This window comes from Halichoeres trimaculatus, unplaced genomic scaffold (genome assembly GCF_033239565.1).
Source record: "Halichoeres trimaculatus isolate MK-OKI-2021-1 unplaced genomic scaffold, fHalTri1.1 fHalTri1_scaffold_10, whole genome shotgun sequence".
Classification (NCBI taxonomy): Eukaryota; Metazoa; Chordata; class Actinopteri; order Labriformes; family Labridae; genus Halichoeres; species Halichoeres trimaculatus.
Window position 1 is genome coordinate 10,746,138 of NW_027437187.1, and position 24,350 is coordinate 10,770,487.

The 24,350-nt window shown below is 38.9% G+C and overlaps 2 protein-coding genes across 2 annotated transcripts in view; both read left to right on the top strand.

Annotated features, from left to right (window-relative positions):
* Positions 1-357: 357 nt before the first annotated feature.
* olfml1 (olfactomedin-like 1) lies at positions 358-6,095 on the top strand. The gene is made up of 8 exons (XM_074678093.1): positions 358-915; positions 2,422-2,525; positions 2,646-2,836; positions 4,078-4,181; positions 4,672-4,863; positions 5,313-5,493; positions 5,590-5,749; positions 5,849-6,095. Exons 1-8 carry the CDS (start codon positions 787-789, stop codon positions 6,003-6,005), a joined length of 1,218 nt encoding a protein of 405 aa, XP_074534194.1. The 5' UTR covers positions 358-786; the 3' UTR covers positions 6,006-6,095.
* A 1,259-nt stretch (positions 6,096-7,354) lies between these two features.
* The window catches only part of LOC141796205 (uncharacterized), a 43,142-nt gene continuing 26,146 nt past the window's right edge, over positions 7,355-24,350 (top strand). The window contains exons 1-10 of the mRNA XM_074677191.1: positions 7,355-7,649; positions 8,382-8,469; positions 8,571-8,678; positions 8,836-9,028; positions 9,313-9,438; positions 9,924-10,047; positions 11,218-11,287; positions 11,706-11,820; positions 12,042-12,159; positions 14,831-14,943. Of these exons, the coding sequence (XP_074533292.1) occupies positions 7,507-7,649; positions 8,382-8,469; positions 8,571-8,678; positions 8,836-9,028; positions 9,313-9,438; positions 9,924-10,047; positions 11,218-11,287; positions 11,706-11,820; positions 12,042-12,159; positions 14,831-14,943 (1,198 nt within the window). The 5' untranslated portion in view covers positions 7,355-7,506. The remainder of the gene's footprint in view (positions 7,650-8,381; positions 8,470-8,570; positions 8,679-8,835; positions 9,029-9,312; positions 9,439-9,923; positions 10,048-11,217; positions 11,288-11,705; positions 11,821-12,041; positions 12,160-14,830; positions 14,944-24,350) is intronic.

A 24,350-nucleotide genomic window follows, 5' to 3' on the forward strand; every position in this document is an offset into this window, starting at 1 on the left:
TGATTAAGAGCCAGGAAACAGTGTAATAGTAGACTTGTGGCAATGTATTACAGCATCTTTGTGTTTGGAAAAATTGGAGATATCTCTGTGTACAAGTGCACCCTGGGAAAATCTGAGGTGTAAATGTGTAGTTTTGTGGTTTATTTAGATCCAACCCTTTAAAAACTTTATAAACAGCTTTGCTCAGAGTGAGAAGTGAGGACGTGTCAGGGGGCCATCTGGAGAGTATTAGATTAAAAACTGACCAATCTGGTATGAACCATCCTCCTTTTTTTTTCTACTTCTGGCTCTCCCTCTCTCCCCCTCCTCTCTCCTCCTCTTTTGGTTTTCTCTCTCGCATATTTCTGGTACACAAACTCCAGAGGGAAAGACAGAAAGAGAGGCTGGGAAAATAAGGGGCTGGGAGGATCTGTGAGTGAGGTTAACTTGGATCCAAATCTACTGGCACAAAAACTGATTAAAGACACCAGACGGAAAGTTCTGGAGCAACAGCTCTAACAAGGCTAAAAAGCGTACTGAGGGAAACAGAAGAATAAATTAGCCATCTGAGAAACTTCAGCGTTCCTTTTTATCCCAGGGACAGCTGTTTGGATCAATCACTTTTTGTCTTTGGCTCATTTTTTTTGTAGACTAATGTTTCAGTGGTTTGCATGTAGCAGAAGAGCTCAAGAAGTCACAGGAACAGTCTTTTACAGAAGAGGCATTTGAAAAGGTAGAAATATTGACGCATCTTTTTGCAGCAGTTGACATTTCAGTTGTGGGTTGTCAAGTTGAGAGGAGCCAGAAATGTCACGCAGAGTGCATTCCCTCTTTTTCCTGTGTCTCTGTCTGACTGCAAGTTCAGTCTGGAGTCAGGGTTCGTCCCAGGATGCCTTCATACTCCAGTACCTGGAAAGGAGACTTGCTCAGGTGGAGGTAAGTGCCAACAACACTTCTCTTCAACACTAAGCTGATATCAAACGCCTGTATTAACAATCCAACAACAATTCATCAACTGTTACTGGCAAACTTACTTATCATGTTGTACAAAACTGTATCAGTTTTCATTTTGTTGTGGTTTTTCCACTCATGTCATGTTCAGTTTTCTATAAAAAGGGAGACACGAGTTCATGATTTCAACACATTTCATGCCCATGTTTTGCTACAATTTTTTACATATCAAACTTTACATTGAGCAGATTGAGGAAAACAGTTTTAAAGTACTACATCTGTTATGGTTGGGCCATGTTCTTGTAATTTGGCTGCCAAAACATGGGCTTGATCTCAGCTGACTCATTGCTGTTAGGTTATGACTTCATTTTGACATCATTTGTCTTGGACAGCAGATCTCTGGGGATATGACTAAATGTTCACTATTTCGAAGCATTACAGTTACACTTTCATCTAGATACCAAGTTCCATGTTACTTTGGTTCAGTGAAAAGAAGGTTGGGAGGTTCAATCCCAGCTCCAGCTCCTTCTACATGCCAATGTGTCCTTGGGCAAGACACTGAACCCTCACTAAAAATTCTCCCTCTATTCTTCAGCTGTGTGGAAATTTCTGTCAATAACAATGGTCCATATTAGAGAGCAGTGGGCTTGAAACTGTTTCCAATACTACGAAAAAAAAAATAAAAATCACAATTCCATGTCTTTTAATTATTGTAAAAATATAAGAAAAACAAGAGTAGTATGTTGTGTTAATAAAATGAACACATTGTTCAATATCTTTTTCCAAGTCTTTTCTACCACCTTGAACGAGAATACAAAACCAGGATAATGACAGTATAAGTGGCTGCAGATAATTTAGGAAAAACAGTATTAGATGCACATAGGTAGTCTAACGCTTTACTAATCAGCTAATTTAAGAGCCATAGTTTACTTTTTATTTAAACGTTAATTTACTGTCTGTTTGTGTCTGTTTTTGGATTGGCTTATTAGTGAATTTCCATGGTCGCCAGTCTTCAGCACTGCAGTTGCAGTGTTGCAGAGTTGAAAAGTCTGGAAGCCCCTGGTCTTTATAACCATCTCTGCAAGCAGTGTGCGAATGAGTGAATGTGACTGGTTATTAAAGTGCTCCGAGTGATCAGAAAGACCAGAAGGGCACCATTTAAGTACTAGTCAATCTACAAGTCCCTGCAGTAAAACACTTTCAAGAGAAACTTTTTTTCTGATCTTAACAGTTTGATAAACAGAACAGCTTTGGTACTTGAATGTAGTTTGAACAATAAGTACATTTTCCCCAGCTAACTGAATCACTACTTGTACAACAACACCTTATTGAAGTTTGACATCGTAGCAAATAGCCACCATAACCCATCATGTAAAACTTAAGCATGTTATTATTTTAATGAGAGGGAAAAAATCATTTTGTCAGCCAAAAATTATGTTTTATTGCTTTTGTTCTGTATTCATAACATCGTCCTTCTGTCACTTACAACAGGAACGTCTCAATATTTGTGAACAAAGTACAGCAGGAGTCACCCAGAAGACCTATGACCTTTCCTCTGAAATCAGGGGTTACCTGTCCACTCTGACTGTTCTAAGGTAAGAAACATTTATCCCAAATGGAAGACTGTAAGAAAATTATATTGATTCATTTTCATGTGTTGAAGGCATGTAGTAGTTATTTTGGATGAATGTGAACTAGGAATTTCTGCTCCATAGATCAGACGTAAAGAGCCAGGTGGACAGTGTGTCTGTCCGTGTTGACCGAGTGGAAAGAGAGTTGGAATATCTTGAAAACAAGATTCCTACTCCGTCCAATATAGAGATGGAGGAGGCTCTGCTGGAACAACAAATACAGGCTGCAGAACTGGACTTGCTGAAAAAGAAAGCCAGGATCAAAGTTGACAAAGGTAGGAAGTAAACTTAAGATGTGGGCAGTAGTTTCTGGCAGCCAAAGAGTTAACAGGAGGCATTTTTGGCATTGTAGCTTTTGATGATAGCTGGCATGGCTGTGGAGGTGGTGGTGGTGGAGGGAGAAATGGTGCTGAACAGAATGGATACTGTCTGGCTGGTGGCACCTATGGCTTGTTGCTCAAGCATCAGGGCAACACAGTAGGCACCTAGAGCAGTCTTCCCCTGGTACAGAACCAAGTTATGAGTGAAGTCATCCTCAGAAGCCCTGGCAAACAACTTGTATCCACATTTCTTGATGTACTGCCCCAGGTTACCAGCTGTCTTGCATTGGCAGGCAACCATGACCTCATGCACAGTGTGCTTGGAAGTCCGTGGCTCACTCCTGAAGGCAGTATTCATGAAGCTGAGCATTGGCTAGATCTTATAGAATCAGTCGATGGTGCCAGAGGTCTGTGGGCTGTCACTGAGGTGGACAAGCAGAACCACCCAGATGACCCAAGGTTTGCAACTTGTGGGACTCTGGTCTCCGCTGTCCAGTAGTCACCAGTTGAGGGAAGCTCAGCAACTCCTTAACTTATGCTAAGGTTGTCACAAAGTTCACCATCATCATCTACACTAATGGTGAAGGTGGTGTTACGTCCTTCTAATACACATGTAGATTGGTCATGTGTTATGTGCTCTATCACTTACCCTCTGGAGTGGGCTCTCAAGGAAGTCAGAAGAGAGTGCTGGGTCATCCAGGTCAATCTTCTTCCAGGTGGTTGTCCTGGCTGCTCGTTTACTATTGTTGACTGACACAGTCGTAACACATGATTCCTAGGGTATAGTTAGAAATTCTATAGGCAACTGCTGGTTGGTCCAATAGTGTGATGTTACTCTCTTTGATGTATAAACTTCAGTGATTGGCTGAGAGGAGTCACATGGTTCCTCGACTTCACTGAAGTGCATAGAAATGCCACTTTGGGTGTCTGCGGAAGTTACCAAACCTTGCTGAATAAAGCGTTTTAAAACAGTGACTAGCAACACTATGCAGTACATTTTACTGTTATTGAGCTTCGCTATGTTTCTACATTTTGCTACTTCTCTGGTCATTACTTTCTTTCTACAACAAAGACAAACTTAAATACACATGCAAACTTACATGATAGTAAGTCTTGATCTGACTCCACTGGTGTTCATAACAAAAGGGTTAAATAACTAATACATTCTTTCATTATCTTCTTTACAAAACCTTTAGATTGCAACACAGCTCTGAGTCAAATCAAGTCCCTGAAGATTGTGAAGCAGACAGGAGATACGTATGGTTGCTGGTTCAAGGACCCCTCTGAAGGATCAGCTAAGGTTCATTCCATTCCAACGAATTATCAGTGATTATACTATAGAGGAGTGTTAACTGTAAAGAGTATTTAAAATGTTTCTGTCTAAACCTTTGACTCTCTTTATTCATGTAGGCCTTGTAATTTACGATAACTTGCTATATTCTTGTATCAGTCCAATCCAAGTGTGCTTTTGGGGCTCCACCTATAGTTTATCCAACCTAAACAGCTTCAAACAGGCAGCATAATGACGTAACACTATGATTTTCCCTCTATTGTTTTAGTTAAGTAGATTAGAAAAAAAGTTTTCCACTTTAAAGAATTTTTGTTTTAGTTGTATAGTTTCCAATTCACATGGCTGTATCAGAAATAGAAAAATAAAAATAAAAATAAAAGCCCTGGAGTTGATTTTAATCCAATACCAAATAAAAAAATCACAATATTAGATGTAGAATGCAGAATAAGTGGTGGTCCACATTATTTTAAGTCTGACTGATGACTGTAAATGTCCACAGGTCTACCTGCTCAGTGGAATCCGCAACATCACTCTGGTAGAATATGCTTCCCTGCACAGTTTTACAGAGAGAACCCAGACACCACCAGCTAAAGTCCTGCAGCTGCCTTTTCATTGGCAGGGGACAGGTCATGTGGTCTACAATGGATTCATCTACTACCACAAGGCAGATACACCAAACCAGATAATGAAGGTTTGTAAGCCAAATGAAATCTTGACGCTGTTAATGCTACCCTTTGCCAGTGTTACCTTTTTATGTATTATTCTGGTATTGTTTATATAAATCCAGTATATTATCAGGACTGCAGTGATCTGAGGTTTGAGGTATATCAGTAAGTCTGTAAGTGCTTTATGGATAACAGACTTTTGTAGGTTGAAATTTATACTTTGTTTATGAAAGCTTTGACAGCATTTTTTGTTATTACTTTGGCTCGTGCTTAAACATCCGCAAAAATATTTAAGGATACCCATGACCCTAAGCCTTTGGAAATACTTGCAGGCTGATGTGTTTGACTTGGATGTCTCACACAATGAGAGTTAATAATCAAATAATACCACCAAGTCCAATACTTTTTTTTTTTTTTTTTTTGGAAATGAAGCATTTTGATCTTTTATTCCTATTCGTTTATTTTACCAACAAAGGTTGACCTGCTTAATGGCACAGTGGTGGACAGCACTCTGATACCAGGGGCAGGCCGCTTACCAGTCTATAGTCTTAACCCCAACACCTACCTGGACTTTGCTGTGGATGAACTTGGACTGTGGGTCATACATGCTGACCCTGAGTATGGTGGAAACCTTGTCATCTCCAAACTAGATAAAGGTAGAGTACACTAATCTGGGATATATAAACACATATATTTACAGTGCAAAGTAGCATCACCTTGCCTGTAATTCCCACATTTCCTTTTCCATGCAGGAACTTTGGCAGTAGAGTACACCTGGGACACACAATGCAGAAGTCGTGATGCTGAAGGGGCTTTTCTGATATGTGGAACCCTCTATGTAGTGTACAACACACGCTATGGAGGACGTTCCACTGTACAGTGTTTCTATGACATTCATGACACCTTCCACAGGTATGTTTAGCACCAAGTTATCTCCAAAATACAGTATGTTAAACGTGTTATAACACATACTTATTAACTGGACACTTTTTATTTACTACCCACCTGCAGCGATGAAAGCCCTGTGATGTTCTTCCCAAAGCGTTACACCAGCCACAGCAGCATCCACTACCATCCTGGAGACAAACAGCTGTATGCCTGGGACGATGGCTACCAAACAATATACAAAGTGGAAACACAGAGAAATGACAAAATCATTATTGATTGAATTTTCCCAATGCTAAATATTTGAAAATCTATGTTATCTTTTTTTTTTTTTTTTTTTAAATAAGCATCTCATAAACAGCAAGGTTATTAATGGGCAGCCTAAAATATGCTTTAGTATGATAGACCAGCTTTTAATAGCTGTACAATCATCATTACTCTTAGTTGATGCATTTCTTTTGTGTATGCTTTAAACTTTTAGTTAGCACAATAAAGAACATTCAATGATCTATCTTGCATTTTTATTAACTCACCTGAAATAATTGATTTAAACCTTTTGATTTGAAGATGCTGTGAGGTATCTGTACTTAGTGTTCATCTAGGAGAATCCTGTAAACCTTGCAGTATTATCTAATGAGCGATCTTGCAATTCCACCCCGCTGTCAAATGTAAACAGCAGCAGCCATAAACAGATAGATAGATAGATAGATAGATAGATAGATAGATAGATAGATAGATAGATAGATAGATAGATAGATAGATGCTGTTGCTGAATAAGTACCTCCATTTTACAAGATAGAGAAAGAACGTTGCCAAGTGTAAGATTAAGTGAAACTACTCCAAGTATACACTGAGGGTTGGTGTCTGGGATTTTGAAACCTCTGTGTCATCTCGCACATAGACTTATCTCACCCTGCCGTACAACTTAAAATTACCCCATCTCTCAAATATGAATAAAATTAATAAATTAACAATAAATAGTAAAATGTATGCTGTCAAAAAATAATAATAAAAAAAAATTGTAGAATATTTCATACACAGTTGAATAAGCTGTTTGATTATCTAACTTAATTGTAATTAAAGGGGGAAAAAATCCTGATGGCTATGTTGTACAATTTAAATGTATGAAATATTTTAAACTGACCATGATGCTCCCAATGCTTTGACATAAAGGATATAACATTTCCCTATTTCATTTTAATTAAAAAAAAAAAAAAAAAAAAAAAAAAAACCTCGAAAAACTATCACAGGAAAGTGGGATCGGGAGTGTCTGTGTTATTTGTGCAGGATTATCTGATTCAGTGTCAGCTAAAAGAACAGAGGAACTATATTTCCTGCAAAGACACTGAAATGAAATCATCTCAAAGTTTTAGGGGGGATATGGCAACACTGAACGGGTCTCTTTACTCATACTTTGATCACAACGCGTGCTAAGCGTGCTTTTATTTTGGAAGGTCGGAAACTTCCGGTCGAGAGTATAGCGGAACGATGAAAAACAATAAAAGGTAGTAAAAGTACCGTCTAAAACAGAAAACTCACATTTTTTTCCTTACGTTTGCTGACTTCATACTTTTGTTACATCATGGTTTCCTCACGTAGTCGTCATGGTTATATACGGTCAATGATTTAAACGTTTGTGACTCACCCGGCATAGATTCAGTTAACGATGATGTCACAGAATGGGCGGGGCGAGCGTAACGTTTGAAAGTTTCCTGGGAAGCAGTGTTGATCAATAGAGCTTTACAAACGGAATACGTTGACCCCAAACTACTGTTTCTTAAACTATGAGGAGGAGAAGCAGCGGCAGGAGTAGCAGGAGAAGCTCAGCAGTCAGAAGACGCAGTGAAAATTTGCGTTTCGATGAGTTTGGCTTCGCTCTGACCAAACGAAAGGACCAAAAACTCCATCACAGATCGCATGATTACAGGTGCGGGAGACTGTAACGGTAACCAAACGTTTACCAGTATGTTTAACTTTGAAAGTAACTGCTGATTGCATTCAGTAATATTAAATTCATTATGTTTCAGGATGTAATTCATATTTGTCTCATTGTTAATTGGCTCTGAAAGATGTGAACAAAATTGTTTCAGGTACCGGTGTTTTGCTCGTAACGGTTAACTCCTATTGGTCAATGTCGACCATGTGATTGATAATATGTCAATTAAGGGTTTGAAGAAAGCACATGTCTTGGTCTGCTTTGTACAGTCTATGGTCTTGCTGTGCTTTTTTTCTGAAACCAAAGAAATTTACCATATCTGCCATGTACGTATCAGAAACTAAAACACTGGTAGGAATATTTGTAGCTTTTGCCCACTTTGTGCCTTTTTAAGGTCGTGGTGATATTTTTGTACTGGTGACCTAATTTATAAAAACGGTAAGATTAGTATTAGTGTTTTATTATGGTGTCTGATACTATATTTAAAACTGAGTAAAAAATGTCACAATAACTTTTTTTCAACTCCAACACATCTGACTAATTTGTAAACTCAAGCATTTACCCCAAGGAATAATTGCCCTGTAAACACTGGTATTGATGCAGGTGCAAACATAAAAAAATGCCATGTATCTACATTCAGTGTAAATTACAGAGTGTTAAAAAATATCTGTCCAATTCCTTTGTCTTGGCTTGAAGCTCATCATATTGTTCTGTATGTGTCAGCTATCCCCAGCTGAGCCCAGTGAGAGTGAAGGAGCTGTGTGAGCTGCTCAGCTACTGGAATGGAGCCAGCTTTATCTGTAAGAACCAGGTAAGACTTTTAAAATCCACTAAAAATAAAGAAAAATATCTTGTACTAAAGTGTATAAAATATGAGGCAGTGGCACACCTGACTTTCTTCTTTGTTTTCAGATTGAGCGATATATCAGGATGGGTATACCTCCAAGCCTGCGTGGCAGAGTGTGGAAATGTCTGCTCACTACTTACATTCAGAAAGAAACAAGTGATTTCAACTACCAGGTAAAAAACAGCAACATTTTGTCATGACATGAGGTTGAAGGTGCTGTTTCTTGTTATATTAGAGTTGTTTAGAATCTAGTTATCTCATTAAGGTTTCTACTAATGTAACATAATCACTGATTGCTACCTATGAACTGTCTGTTTTTTTCTCCATCAGAAATGCTTGTCAGAGGTACGAGAGCCTTTAGTGGACCTAGGAGTCAGTGAATATGGTATCCTGTCTGCAATTGCAACACTGAGCGAGACTCAGAACGTTCTGGATTTGAACCATCAGGAACCGTCTAGCTGCCTTGAGACTAGTTACACAACAGCTGACATCACCGTCTTCAGACAGATCGCCCTTGACTTACGTGAGTGCAAACAGTCAAACAAAGTAGTATGGTTTGAATATGTATATATAATTGATGTCAAATCTTGGCATATATTACTTTGGCTTTTGTTCAAGTCCATCGAGTAATGTGCTTCTTCTCTGGTCCCTGAGGTTGAAATGTCAGAGGACAGCTTAAGAAATAAATTGAAATGCTAAAAATGACAAAAGTTAACACAAATATGTCTTTTAATACAAAAGTTAACCACAGATTAGGTCAGCTTTTGGACAGAAATTCAAGTTATTAAAACTAAGATTCTTCCACAGAGCGCTCCTTCCCTACCCACCGCTCTTTGATGGGGGACAGCCCAGAAGCCATTGAGGGTCAAGCTAAACTCTTCAGGGTCCTCCTTGCCTATGCTAAATACAACCCTAATATTGGATACTGCCAAGGTATTTTTTCCCTGCTCCCTTTTTTATAACTCCAGCATGTTTATCCGGTCACTGAGTTGCATCATTAAACATTCAAGTATGTTCCACTGCTCTTCCAAGATTTAAAACATGATTTTGACAAAAATGTCTGCAGTGAATAATGTGACCACTAGAGGGAAGTAGACTGCTTTCAAATTTTAAGAGGTCCTGGACCTCATTCCTCTTTTCCCTGGTAATCGTTACCCATGAAACTTTGGTTTGAAAGGAAATTGGATCTAAAAAAAAAGATATTTGAGAGTAATTTCCACACAAGCTTGACTTGACCTTTAACAGTGATTTAAAAAAAAAAAAACAGGAACACCTGTTGTTTTTTAAGACAAGCACAAGATTGCAAAATCCAATGAGTAAACCCCATAAATGTCTGTTGACACTTTGGGAGCTGCAAAAGTAATCTGTTTTGTTTTGTATTTGTGACTTATACGTTTCTGTACCTCTCTGTCTTACAGGGATGTCCTACTTAGCTGCTGTTCTGCTGATGCAATTGGAAGAGGAAGAGGCTTTTTGGGCTTTAACAGCCTTGCTGGACAGACCCAAATATCTGGCTGAAATGTTTGACACCAGCCTCACCAAGTAAGACTGGGTCTAAAGCTTTGTGAGGAACTGCCCCCTTTGTGTTGGTTTTGGCCCCTCTGTGGATAAAGTAGTACTTCTTATTTCTTTGATAATCTTGTTTTGTTCTGAAGCAGTATTCTATGACAATACGCCTTTCCCTGCATTCTTTCAAAGTTGAATATTCAACCCCGGTAGCAGAATAGTTGGAGTGCTGTGCCAAATGTTTGCTGTCAATCATCTGGTCTGACACTTACCTCTTTACAGTGGCTTTAAGCATCAGAGTGAATGTGGAGTTATTTTAAGTGTTTTAAAATAGGCCTTCCTGTGTCCTCACCATTTTACTCTGAGACACAGGATCAATACTTTTGATTCAGAAAATAACCTTAAAGAATTCAATAAATCATACTGACTGTTTGGGGTGAAGTGCTCAGAAAATTGTGAATACTTTGCACCTTCTGCCTGCCTTCCATCACTGACAGATTTATGTCAAAGTTGGTAAACCTGTTGCTGCTCACATAGTTATCATTTACAACATTCATGCTCGAGGCTAGCCAGTTATACTGTAGGCTGAATGTACAGTATGTACACATCAAAAGAGAGTAACTAGTCATACCATAACCAAGTAAAACTGCCTCATCTCTTGTATGCTCAGTTTACTTGTTTTTAGTGGTGTTATACAGTATAGTATTATTGTAGTTGGTGGGCCAGTGAAAGCAGCTGTAATCAGCTGGCCTGGAGTCTGTCACTCATGCAACAATTTAATATTTGTAGCAGAATAGTAGAACCATGCTGAGGTTTTATCACGTTTAAATTGATCTGCAGCTTCTAACACACACACACTGCATGCACACTGACCTCACAGGCACAAATGAAGATTTTATGACAGGGCTGCTAACTAGTGGCTTGTAAGGTTTTTGTTTTTGGTCAAAAAAAATATTTTGTATGCATTTTCCCCTATAGATGATGAGAACACACTGCTAATAATAGATAACCACTGTTTGAGTTAAAAGCATAAAACTAACAAGTTTAACTTTGCCTTCTGCACTTATTTGTTTCTGTAATATCAGACTCAGAACCAAAATGTCTATCATGCAATATTCTGCTCTGTTGTGGCTTACTGCTTTGGTGATCTTTGGCACTGCATCACTACAATAAACTTAACAGTGCAGTCATTTCTGTTGTCATCAGGGTCCAGCACCAGGCCAAGATGTTTGACCAGATTCTGAAACACAGGAAGCCAAAACTCTATCAGCATATGGTAAGTGAGCTTTAATTTAGAGCAAATAGTTGCTCAGTGTTTTTCCTTTCAGGGAAAGTCTGTAAATAAGCATAGAAAGTTCATTTAGAAAAAAAATAAGGAAGAGGTAGAATGACACTTTCAAAACACAAAAGATCCTAAAAACATCACTTTATTCTGTAAACATAATTTTTTTGTTAAAGGCAGATTACAGTCCTCTATTTCTACCATCATGAAAGCAAATGTTTGTTTTAAAGCAAAGTCTAAATACATATATTGTAACATTGTAGAATTTTTCAGTTTGAGAAAATTATTAAAACATCAATTCAGTTTTTCTGAAGGATATTCTGATATAATTGTTATGAATTGGATTAAAAAGGCAATGAAAACATTTGGTTACATAAAATGAACCCTTTTTCTTTTTCCCACCTCCCTGCAGGAATCAGTGGGAGTCTTATCAATCCACTTTGTGATGCCATGGTTTCTCACACTCTTCACTTCCTTGCCCTGTTGGGACTCTGTCCTGGCTGTTTGGGATCTTATTATTCTGCAGGGTATGTGTAGAAACACACTCAATCATAATAGCAAAAAAGGATGAGGTGCACACACTTTTTCCAAATGTCCTCAGAATGAAGAAAACAATTAAACCAATGCTGTGACTTGTTTTATTAACTAAAGTGTAATTCAAGTGTGTCTCAGCTAGGCTAAAAAACATCATGGGATTAATTGTTCATTATTATTAAAACATTTTCCATATCCCACTGTCTCTTCGCAGGTTTACTGGCTGTGTTTCGCACTGCTCTGACCATCATTGAGTTGCTGGAGCCTAAACTGATGGACCTGAATGAGGAGGCAGCGTTTTTACCCCTGCTGTTGAGAGTACCTGTTGATGTGTAAGTACAATCTGAATTATATATGTTATCATTAATTGCATACAAATACAGTAAGATTTATGAAATTTACTGTATAAATGCAGGTCTGTGAATGTACTTGATCAAAATTGAAAACAAAAAGATGCTTTGAGTTCTAAGCATCAAGTCCTCTTATGACAGAGTGATAGGGGTTAGGTTGGATGAAAGGATATTGTCTCTCCTTCCTGTGTCATATAAAACTGACAAGAGGATATAAATCCCAAATCAGGTTGTTAATTGAAGTGAAGACCTTGGATACATTCAGTGAATCTCACTTGTGTCATAAAGCTGTACCAAATGATATACTGTCTGAGGACTGCATCTATAAATGTTGTTCAGGACCATCTTCCTGAGTGTGTTGAAAGAGGAAATCTTTCCTCAGAGTGTGAAGCACTGTTTTCAAGAGTATGAAGCTCAGATTTGAGCCTAAAAACCGAAGGCACCTCATGAATATCAATCTGCCCTTGGAGACTCGACATGTTCAATACAAGACATGCCAGGAAATGTTGACTGTTATTTCGTTGTGGTGTCTTTTGTGTATGTTCAAATGAAAATCTTTGCTCCAGTTGAAGCCCCTGTCAGATTCAGTTGCACTTCCGGTCTGTCTCTCACAATGTTGAATATAAACATCACTCGGCCATGGACATGCTTTGTTGACATTGAGCTGTTGTTATGGTAACTCAGCAGGGTCGCCGGGTTTGTGTATACAGCCTGTATGGGTTTTTGACTGACTGGTGCACAGTGATTAGTAAAATCTAGTTTATCACATTTGTCTTTGAAGATGAACTCCTTTCATACAAGCTGTTGGTGTAAAGTTGTGTGCTCTTGGTATACAGTAAAATCCTGCTGTTCAAAACTAATCTTGTTTACCTTAAAACTTTGAAGCTGTGTTAATGGAGCAAGTGGGTAACTGGCAAGGAGAAGGTATCTCTATATGACTTAAAATCAGATTGTTAAGGACAAATCTTAGAGATTGTAGTAGAGAAAGCTCAACAACTGTTGTGCTGAGCATTTAATATTTAGGGCATTATTTGCATAACCACATAATGGCACTATTCTTTATCTCCAGTAAGCTAGCCAGATTTCTCTTGTGTTCCCATTCACGCCGAACAGTCCTGACAGTCCCATCTTGTTCGAGCTCTAGTGTTAAGTGGGCGTCCTGCCATGATGTCACATTGATAAGTCCTTGTTGCCTTCTTGGCATCATTATGAAAGCCTGGTCAGAAGTCAACACTAAGTGGTTCCACTGTCTCCCGTGGCTGGATCCCCTTACACTGGGAAGATACTGTTAAAGGAAGAGGGTAAGGGAGCAAGTGGGGTAAAGAGAAAAAGAACGATGAATGCAGAGTCTCCAAGGGAAGCAACCACAGAAAGAAGCTCCTCTACTGGGGGAGGGGGTGATGGTGGGGGAGACTGACAAATTAAACAAGGGAAAGAGGCAAGATCTTCAACCCTTTCTTCTTTTCCTGGAGGATCTCTGCTCCTTTAGGCTCTGTGAATGGGAGAAAGGGTAATTGTCATGCACCCGTATAGACTATTCTGATTAATGATTGGTTTAGAGTCTCATCCATCTCGTTTCCCTGTCGGTCTACAGTTGGCTGTCAGTCAGCTGTCAGTGGATTCAAAAGGGGCAACAATGACCCACAGTGCATCTTACGTCACTACTTTCTGTCTTTGTCTGATTTGCAAAACTTATCCCATGTTTGTTTCCCTTTTCTTCATGTAAATTTAGATCCCTGATTGACAATGTCAAATCTTAGATACTGTGACAACTTTAGGACTGATCGTCATTTTATACACTAACAGGTTCCTGGAGCGCTAATGAGTATGATGATATCTAAATGTTATAATAAATACATTTTTTTAATTTTCCTGCAGACTTATTCTCTTATCCTCAGCAAAATTTTCATACCCTTAGTGACTGGTCTCTTTATTATAATCATAATAGGTTATGTTTCTCTCTTGGTTTCTACTTCCTTTCCCCTTTGCCTTCCATTTTCCTCATTTAACTACTTTTATGTAAAGTCTTAACCTTCCTTTCTCAACTTCCTGTCATTTTTTTTATGTTTTCCTTTTATTCAAAAAAATAAAAGTAGAATCAGGAAAGAATGAAAAGAAGTGGAATTGGTTAAAATATTTAAGGAAAAATTCAGTTTGGTTAAAAAGTTATTATTTGAATCAATAGGACTGGCTCAAAGATGTAATAAATATGATCTAAGCCCTGTTTCGTATGTGTGTATTTCCTGTTTTATGTGTATATATAGTCATGTATATGTGATATTATGTGTGGGTGTATGTATATATGTGTTTGTGTATATATATATATATATATATATATATATATATATATATATATATATAAATATGTAAAAAAAAAAAAAAAAAAAAAAAGATGTAATATATATGAAGTTTGGATTCATTAGAGGGCAGAGTAAGCGAAATAAAGGAGGCATGTTTTCGGTCTGGACTCAAAGACAGCCGGAGTCTGGGCTTCCTTGTCTGGGCTACACAACATCAAAACACTGTTTCTCCCTTTTTGAGTTCTTTGGTTATGTTAAATGTACCTCAACTCTCATTTAGGAATTATGTCATGAACTCCCTCTCACCTTTCCCCATCCCTTATTTGTTCTCTTCACCCAAATCCTGTCTGCAGGGCTAAGTACACAGTGCTGGTCCCTGCCCTTTGGAACACTGAGGTTCAAGATTGGGAACTGAAATGTATGAATAGTCTGGTGCTGGATGAGAGCCACCATGGACCCAAAGAAGGTACGACACGCATACACACATAAAGAAGTTGCTCTCAGGCTGATGTGTAGGGAGCAGAGAGACACTAAGACCACATGGGACACAGTTACTCTGGTTACTCGTTCAGTCTGTACTACTTAACCCCCGATGGCACAAATGCCGATCTTGTTACACACAAATGCACAGTTTTGTTCCAGGTCTTAAAGTCAGTAGATCAAGTGTTTAAACTTTTAAAATAGAAAAAAAATCATGTATTGTGAGAAAGACAGAGAAGAGTGCTCAATTCTCCTTACAGTATGGAAACTGTTCAACAGTCTGTGTTGGTTTTATTTTGGTCTGGTAAACTGATGGAGCAAAAAACGGCTTGGAAGTCTCCAAATTGTCACACTGCCCAGGTTCGTGTGTGTGTGTTTGTGTGTGTGTTTGTGTGTGTGTGTGTGTGTGTGTGTGTGTGTGTGTGTGTGTGTGTGTGTGTGTGTGTGTGTGTGTGTGTGTGTGTGTGTGTGTGTGTGTGTGTGTGTGTGTGTGTATGAGAATGAGAGAGAGAAACATCAAAGAAACTTTCATCTTTGAAGATTGCTCAGGTATCAACTCCATAAGATCTGGAAACCCCTCACCCTGCAGTCAAATCTTCACCAAAGACAGATTGGAATGCAAACTTACCGTGTGTGTGTGTGTGTGTGTGTGTGTGTGTGTGTGTGTGTGTGTGTGTGTGTGTGTGTGTGTGTGTGTGTGTGTGTGTGTGTGTGTGTGTGTGTGTGTGCGCGCTACATGTTAGTTGCTGCAGGATTGTCTTTAACAAAGCAACTGGCAAGAGAGGAAAAGAGGAGAAGGGAAAGGGTGCAGTGTGTGAGTTAAAGAGAAAACTGTTAAATTAAAGGAACAATCTGAAAAGGAGTCGTAGGTTTTCTTTCAAGGCTGTTGGGAGCCACAGAAAACGGTTTATGTTTGGTTTATGCCATAAATCTGTGTTAGTGTGTGCGTGCACCTGTGTATGTGGCGGTGTTTACAATGTGTGGCTGTGTGTGAGTAAGGATGAGTCATCCCTATTTTCTGGGCTGTCAGACAGTCTGGCCCTTCAGGCAGCAGGAGAAACGAGCTGATTCACTCACTGCCTCTCTGATACACACAGTCTTGTATTTTTCTATCTCACACACACTTTCTCTCACTTTCTCTGTCATTCAATTATGACCCTGTCACGGTGCTGCTACCAATACTGTGAAGTGAATTTCACTCTGGTTGTATTCCTTTTGCATCTGCTTTGATTCATGTTACAACCCTGGTAAATGTGACAGTCGCAGGAGTTTTTTTCTATCAGGCTCCTTATTTCAGAAATTCAATCCATCAGCATGCATTCTGTGGAGCCTTATACAGGGTTCGTACAGGTCCTTGAAATCCTTGAAAATGCTTATTTTTTCATGTTGTGTTTTCAAGGTTTGAAAAGTACTTGATTTTCTATCCAAGTGCTTGAGAATGCTTGAATTTATAATCGTATATAACTCAATACTCAGCTTCCTAACTCAACAGATCGATCAAATAGAGAGAAATAGAATAAAATTGTGGGGGAAAAAAAACGTTCCATCTGATGGGCTCGCGGGTGTAACATAACTGGTCTGTTTATATGTGCGCTGTGACGTCTCCCCTATGAGGATTGTTCCTTAAACAGCACGCCGGGAGGCTGCCGCTTCAATGTCCGTTGGCTGGAGAAAGAAAAATACAAATTTTGGATTAAACGTAGCGCAAATCCCCGTGCAGCATACTGCAATGTATGTTAAAAGGAGATTGCAGTGGAAGCTATGGGCGAGTCGCACTCGCCAGCCACATGAGAGGTACCCTGTTAGCCCTACACGTTAATTAGCCTGCTACCTGTTGAAGCTAACCACCTTTTTATGCTACATGCTAAGCATGAGTGATGAAGGCAGTGTCCCATACAACATAAAGGTAGTGTGGCCCGCGGATGTTTGTCGGGGCAGGTTATAAAATAACTGTGGTCGGGCGGTGACAAGTTTTGTCTACAAATACCGGGTCGTGCCTGGTCTGAGCATACGGCCGCGGCGGAGTGGGAGGCTCGCCCTGTACATACGAAGGAACAAAACGGCGTTTCTCATTGAGACCCGGCACAGACGAACAACGGTCATGTGATAACCTGCCCCGAGCATCAAACCATAAAGGTTAGATGGCTCGTTCGTGCTAAAGCCGCGCTACCGGCTTGGTTGATTTTAAGCGTCTGAGATGTTGCTATCTAACTCATTGTTTGAGAATAATAAAAACCATAGAATTCGATACAAAAAAAGTAGGACTGGGTTAAAAAAAACGATTCTCACAAATAAAAACGATCCTCATTTTCAAAATTTGACATAGATTCATAAAGTCCAAGGATCGATCTTTTAATCAAAAGAAAATATTCCCTTTCTTGGCCGGATTTCAGTTTCGGACTGCAGGTGCTCCACACAGAATATCCCGTTCCTGCAAGTCAGTGTGGGATATATAGCCTAGTCATACCCTATCTGTGTATAACTCACAGCGAGTTTTTGTAAGGTTATATGAAGTAGATATCAGCCCAATATGCATCTGGATCAGCGCGTCTCCTCACGCTCTTCATTAGGAGATCATAACTTTGGCATGCAGCAGTCTTAGCGTAACAGATTTTACTTAGCGTTAGTTATGTTTGATCAGAACTGCAGAGGGACAGCGTCAAACCACCTGTTTCAGTGTTTTTGTCCTGCTGCAACATGACATCTGTGTCAGATTATGAGAAAACGCTGTCAATCATCCTCCTCATCAGCTGACGCTTGCGCGAGCTACTGCTAATGTGCTCGCGCTAAATGATAAGCTCCATGTGTTAAACGCGGGTGTTTTTAACGTGTGGTTGTTTGTTATAAGGTGTTCAGATTCATTCTGAGGGTCTGAACTGGAGATATGACTTCACTGTTTGTCTTCAGACTGATCCACTGAGAGCTGTCAGCTGCTTCATTAACATACACGGTGTTGGGAAGGGTGCGTTTAATTTGTCCTCCCAGTCTGCCCTGTTTGTGGACCATCTACTGTGGAGGGATGTTGTTTTCACAAAGTAGGGAGCTGCATTAAAAAAAAAAATTGTGATATAATAAATAAAATATAAATTCTCATAATGCTCCTATTACTCTTAGTTTCAAAGATAATGATACCAGTTTCGTTAGCAAGTGATGAGAATCAGTTCTTTGAGAAGTAGTAAAAAGACAAGAATCAGGAAAAAAATGCTTTTTTTTTGTAAATGCGAGTCTTCTCTGTGAAGTTGTGAACAAACGTGCTGTTGAACACAAAACAATGAAATTGCCATTTTGTGTGCGCATCAATTTCTTAACATTATGAAATTAACAATCGCTCACAGTACTTGAAAAGTTTGAAAATTGACCTTGAAACTCCTTGAAAAGTACTTGAATTTGACCATGAAAAATCTGTATGAACCCTGCTTATAGCTTTGTCCGATTTCCACTGCTCATTAATAACCCTCTTCAGTCATCTATGCTTTATAAAATAAGACAGTGTTGTGAATCCCATCCTGGTATCCAGAATATTGACTTAGTTTTGAAAAGGACTCAGAAAGGAATGATGAGAGAGATTTATACCAGGGAGTAAAACTAACATAAAGGTGATCTCTTTTGATAGATTCCACAAAAACATAATTTTTTTGTACATAAATCTGGAGAGTGTCCTGATTCCTGTTTGTTCTAGGTTTACTGGCAGAGTAGAGTTGACCGGTCATGTATTAATAGATTTTGGTGTATGCAGGGAAAACAGTTTTTGAGCAGAGCAAAACCAGGTGGAACAAAATCCACTGTGATGACTCCCAAGCTACCATCTGTGGGAATATGGCCATGAACAGTCTCACGTTTATATTTACTTTTTTTTAATTAACTGTAAGCCATAATCATCACAATTAAAAGAAATATGTTTGAACTATTTTATGCTGTGTGCTCTGAATCTGTATGCGAGTGAGCTCCACTTTTTTAGTACAACAACTGAAATAAATTAACTTTTCCATCATATTCTAATTTGCTGAGGGTTAACTGTGTGTGTATAAAATATATGCATATATGAATAATGAATACTGTATATTCATCTGCCACAGTAGGGTCCCTAGGGCACGACCAATGACCAGCTGAGTCAGCTGTGACTTCAGGTAAAGCTGAGTCACACTGGGGAGCTTTCTGAGCTGATAGATACATCCTTCTGTCCTTCATTCTGGAGGTTACAGTACTTTATATTCCTTTACAGTCCTGAATATTCCTCTTTTCCTCCCCCCATCTCTCTCTTCTCACTTCTCACCTTGTGTTCTCTTTTCAGTACTTCTCTCTTCCCTTCTCATCCGGCCCCACTCTTACATTACTCTACATTTTTGTCAGCTCTATTTTGTCTTGTTTGCTCATTCTTGTCCTCTCATGCCCCCTATTGTTTATTATCTCATTCTTTCCATTCCCTCCTGTGCCCTCTTTGCTATCTCCTTTTTTTCCTCGGCTCCTCTACTGTTGGAGCAGATGCTATGGCCCCGCTCTTCTCTGCAGGCTCCCACGATACCTACCTTGTTCCTGTTGGCCTGCTGCTCAAGTATTAGTGCAGTGACTCAGCATTTAGGGGAAAAAAAGTAAATTTTATTTGCAGTCGTTAGCGTTTCCGTCATGGACCTTTATGATGACACAGAAATTAATCTCACTTTTTATCAAATTTTGTCTAGTCTTTTTTAAACAGAAGCTGTTTTGTGCTGGTCAGTAACTGGCTTTGACAGGTTTGGCTCCTTTATCTTGATTAGAATATAAGTACTTGGAAAAAAAATCCTTTCTCTCACATTAGAGTTTTAGATTAACTTACAAACAAATATTATCAGAAGTATTTCCTTGTAAGTACCGTGTGTTTTTACATTTATCTATTTATGTGCTACTGTACGATTCCTTGAGGTGTATTATATACCAATCTTTTTCCAACGTTTTTTTAATTTTTATCTCATTTTTACACCATTTTTGACTCTCTGTTTAGCTGTTATTTACACTCTAGCAACCTCACTGCAGTACTAGCATTAAGTTGGGTTGTGGAAGTGTGTGTTGCTTTGTCCCAGGGATTTACCTCATAACACAGGAAATAAGAAAAAATAAAAAATTTAAAATCATTTGCAGTTTTCCCTGTCCGTCTCACAAGAACAGTTTGAATGGTTGGTGACCAGGACATACAGTGCAAAAGGAAGTTAGTGTGTTAGACACTACTGCATCATTATCTCTTCAAACATCAGTCAATTATTTCTCTGAGTGTGGTTTTCATAAATGGTTCATGGACAGAATGTTCATTGAATTAACTAATTGTATTTTCATATTTTTGATTCCATTTATGTTTTAGATTGTCACAACCATGCTGAAACATAGGACAGTTTTTATTTGGCACAGATTGTCGATGTTGTTACAGGCAAGGTCAGGTTAGAATAGAGGGGTGAAATGGATTGGTCTTTGGTCTGAGGCCTCTGTTTGGGCATCTATTAGTCTTACGGGAATGTCACCTTTCTAACCCGGATAAGGCTTCTCAGCCACAGGCACTTGGCCTACCTGTGACCTCAGTCGGGGCCTGCTTTCTAGTAAGCTTCTCATCCTGTAGAGGCTCCTTGGAGTATCACCTTCATCTCCATTTCTCTGTGACAGCTGAAGTGGAATGCACCCCACTTATCAGCCCTGGGCTATCATCTCCTTTCATTAGCCAAATCTTTAGTGAGTGGGGTTGTTACTAATGCCATTTGGTCACAAACTTTGAAAAAAAATAAAAACTTCAACTGATCAATTAACCATGCAGGGGCCTCTACCCCACTATGTACTACAGAAATAATGTAAGAAAGGAAATGAAAATAAACCCCACTAAGTAAGTGTGTTTATTTTTAGAGTGATGATAAATTGGCCCTTTTGATAACAAGTCTCTTGAACTCCTTTGGGGCTCAGGGGTCATAGCCTGAACTTTGTTTGTTGTTATCTAACTCCAGTGACCTACTTATTGTACCAAGTGCTTCAGTTGAACTTCAAGGTGACTTGGGGGTTGTAGGACATAGGTGCACATCTTGGAGGCTTGTCTGGCTTCTTGCTTTGAGTGACTGGTAACCAGTGCTTGATAGTTTAGGAAAATCATTAGATCAAATAGCATTTTCCCTTCTGATTTAAGTAGGATTATTTTTGTACTGCAGTAAGGGAAGGGCTGTTGTGACTGTGCCATTGTCACAAAACCTTGATGTTTCTTTGCCCATGTCCTGTGTTCTGTGTGTGTCTGTGTTTGCCTTTTACTCCCCAGCTCTTTCCTAAAAAGTTTCCTGTGATATAGTTCCTACAGTTCTATCCGTTTCTACTTGCAATTTGTTAAGCCACTGGGCAGGTGATGGGTAGGCCAAGCAGATGGTAAGTGTTTTATTGACAAAAAAAAAAAAATCAGGTCTTACTTGGGTCTATTACACTGTTATGCACATGCTAATTCTTTTATCCTATGTATATACACAGGGTGTCTGTGGGGTCTTAAAAAGTATTAAAAGTTGATAAATCAATTTTGGGAAAATTAAGGCCCTTAAAAAGTATTAAAAAGTCTTAATAGTGGTTTTATGAGGTATTGAGTTTCATAGGTATTTAAGCTTTGACGCAAAAAATATCCATGAATATTTATTTTCCTCCTTGCAACTGTCCCCTGATTGGAGCGTTAAACATTCAGCCGATAAAGTTCTCAAATAGAATAGAATAGAAAAGAATATAGTTACTTTATTGATCCCAAACTGGAAAATTGTTGTGTTAGCAGCAGAAATCGTTGGAGTCAATAGAAAAATACCAAAATCAAAAAAAAAAAAAAAAAAAATACATAAAGACTCTAGTTACAATAAAATACAACAATAAGGATTGTGAGCGATATAAACACCAGCTTTAAATTAACGTCATTTCTAGTTTCATAAAGAGAAATTAAATACAACATTAAAGCAAATCACACTATCTCCGGCACATGTCCTAAATTTTAAAAATGATTAAATATTTTCTCATTTTCTTCAGCAAGTTGGCCTTGAATAACTGCTGTTTCTTGTTGTGGGAGTGTGGATGAACCTGCCTTTAGTTTCATTTGTTCTTTCAAGCTTTATTCCTCCTTAGCTTCCATCATTTCTGTAAAAATGTAAACTACAACTGTTAAAAAGTGGAAGCCAACAACAACTGAAAGTTGCGATAAAGTCTTAAAACTTTTTAAAAGGTTTTTGAAAAAGTCTTAAAAAGGTATTGAAGTCAACCTCAGGATTTTAGCAGATACCCTGATACAATTGCTAACAAACACACCAAATGAGGAGGTTAAACCAAAGAGTGGGAGTTAAGAACATTTGCCTCTGCTGAACTGTGTTTAGCCCCACACTATAAATGACAATATAATTTCAGTTTAAATTAAAGGCCTCAGACTTTGTTTAGGTAGTTCATTACTCGCAGTTTGGCAGCTTTAATTAGAGGTTAGAAAGTAGAAATCCTACTGCTTCAGTTCCTTTCTTGTTCTCTCACCCTTGGTGTCTTTTCTCCCAACCCCCTCACTCCTTCATTTCTCTGTCCTCTCAGCATCTCCCCTTCTCCATACCTTACTTTGATAAAAGCATTCACTTTTATTTATACCACCCATAACCCTATCCCATAGTTTTTATTAGTAACTCATTGCTTGGTACCCAAACACCCTTGCACCCAAGTCCTCTCAGTCCTTATTGGACCTTTGCCCACGGGGAATGAACTTTGACCCTGCATTATGCCCATAGGCTGGTAAAAGACAGGCTGGTAAATGACAGGGTCAAAACTCACTCAGGGTCATCCAGGATCAGGGACGAACAGGCCCACTCCTTTCCATCATGCTTTTTCTTCTTCTCTCAAGTCAAGTCTTTGTGTCTTTTCTTATTTCCCAGATTTTCTCCCTCTCCCAGTTCCAATCCAGTTTTTCTCATTCTCTTACCTTTGACACATTTATTAAAAAAATGCTTCTGTGGAACATTTCACTACAGGCTGATTTTCATTTGACTGTGGAAACTAGGAATCATAATAACTACTTACAAAGACTATATTTGCTTAACAATTTTGATCTATTATTTGCTTTGTTGCCGTGGCTCCATGAGCCCTTGTAATCTGATTTCATGTTGTGCAAGAAATGGCAGTGTTTTGTTTTGTTTTTGTTTGTTTTTTAAGAAAAAAGTGACAATGATAATAGGGCTATGCCATACCAGTGCATCAGAACAAACCATTGTATGGAGTAAGTGTGTTTCCATAAACTTCACAATAGATATTTGGGAGTACAGTTTTTGTATTACTGTTGTTTGAGTTATTGCTGCAGCTTTGTGTTGCAGTGGCCAAACAGAGTTCAGCCAGCCTGTCCTTCTACACTAAATTTACATATAAAAACTGCAAACAGTTAAGTTTCATATATGTTGTTTATTGGCAATCACTATTTCTTGTCTACTTTTTCCACTTCTATTAGTGATCTTGATTTAAAAGCTGCCATTGAGCACTGTCAGTAAGCATCTAGGCCCCAAAATCTGCTGAGCCTTCCCTTTCATTGGAGCTTATTCAATCCTAGCTGTAGGTCTGCTGCCCTGCCAACTCCCAGAGGATGGCAGATGCTTCAAACAGACCTAAACACAACCTTCAAAGGACTGTGTGTCATCAGCATTAATTCCTGAACACTGAGGAATCAGCAGAGTACTCTGTCATCTGAAACTGACTTAGAGGGGGAGAGGGAGAGGGAAGCAAAACACACTGTCATTCATACCTTCTCATTATCGCCCTGAGTCATAGAGAAACTCCGGAGCTGAGCTAACCTGCTGACGTCCTCAACAGTTTGAGTTGTGATTTAACCATGTGTTTATATTTAACAGCTCTCACTCCCCACATCACTGTGTTTGTTTGTGTACTGAATATTTGTACACGAGGTTGAATCCTGGGTGTGTCTGGTGAAAGACCTCGAGGGCCACAGTTGCATATATAATTACAACATTACTGTCGGAAACAAACTTGACACTGACCCCCTTGACACTACACTACACTGTGCTATACATGCACTTTGTTTGTGTCGGATGGAGTAAATGCCATTAAATAGAGAGGTGAAAGCATTGATGACAGGTAACAGCTAAACGTGTGTAGTTCTGTGGTTCTGTGAGATACAAAACCAGAGAGAGGTGACTTTCACTTGTCAGAAGGATCTTTATAGACATGATGATCAAAACTGAAATCATGTGATTAAAGAGTGGCCTTGCAAATTTTACACACAAGTCTACAACAACTGTGCACAGAGAGCAAGGCACCCAGTTGAAGGGGGCTATTGAATAGTACAAATGCATGAAATACCTAGAGAAAAGTATTAGATGTACATTTCTAAAGCTGTGCAATATTTTTAAAATTCTCTGCTCAAGCTCCCAACAAAATAGGAAA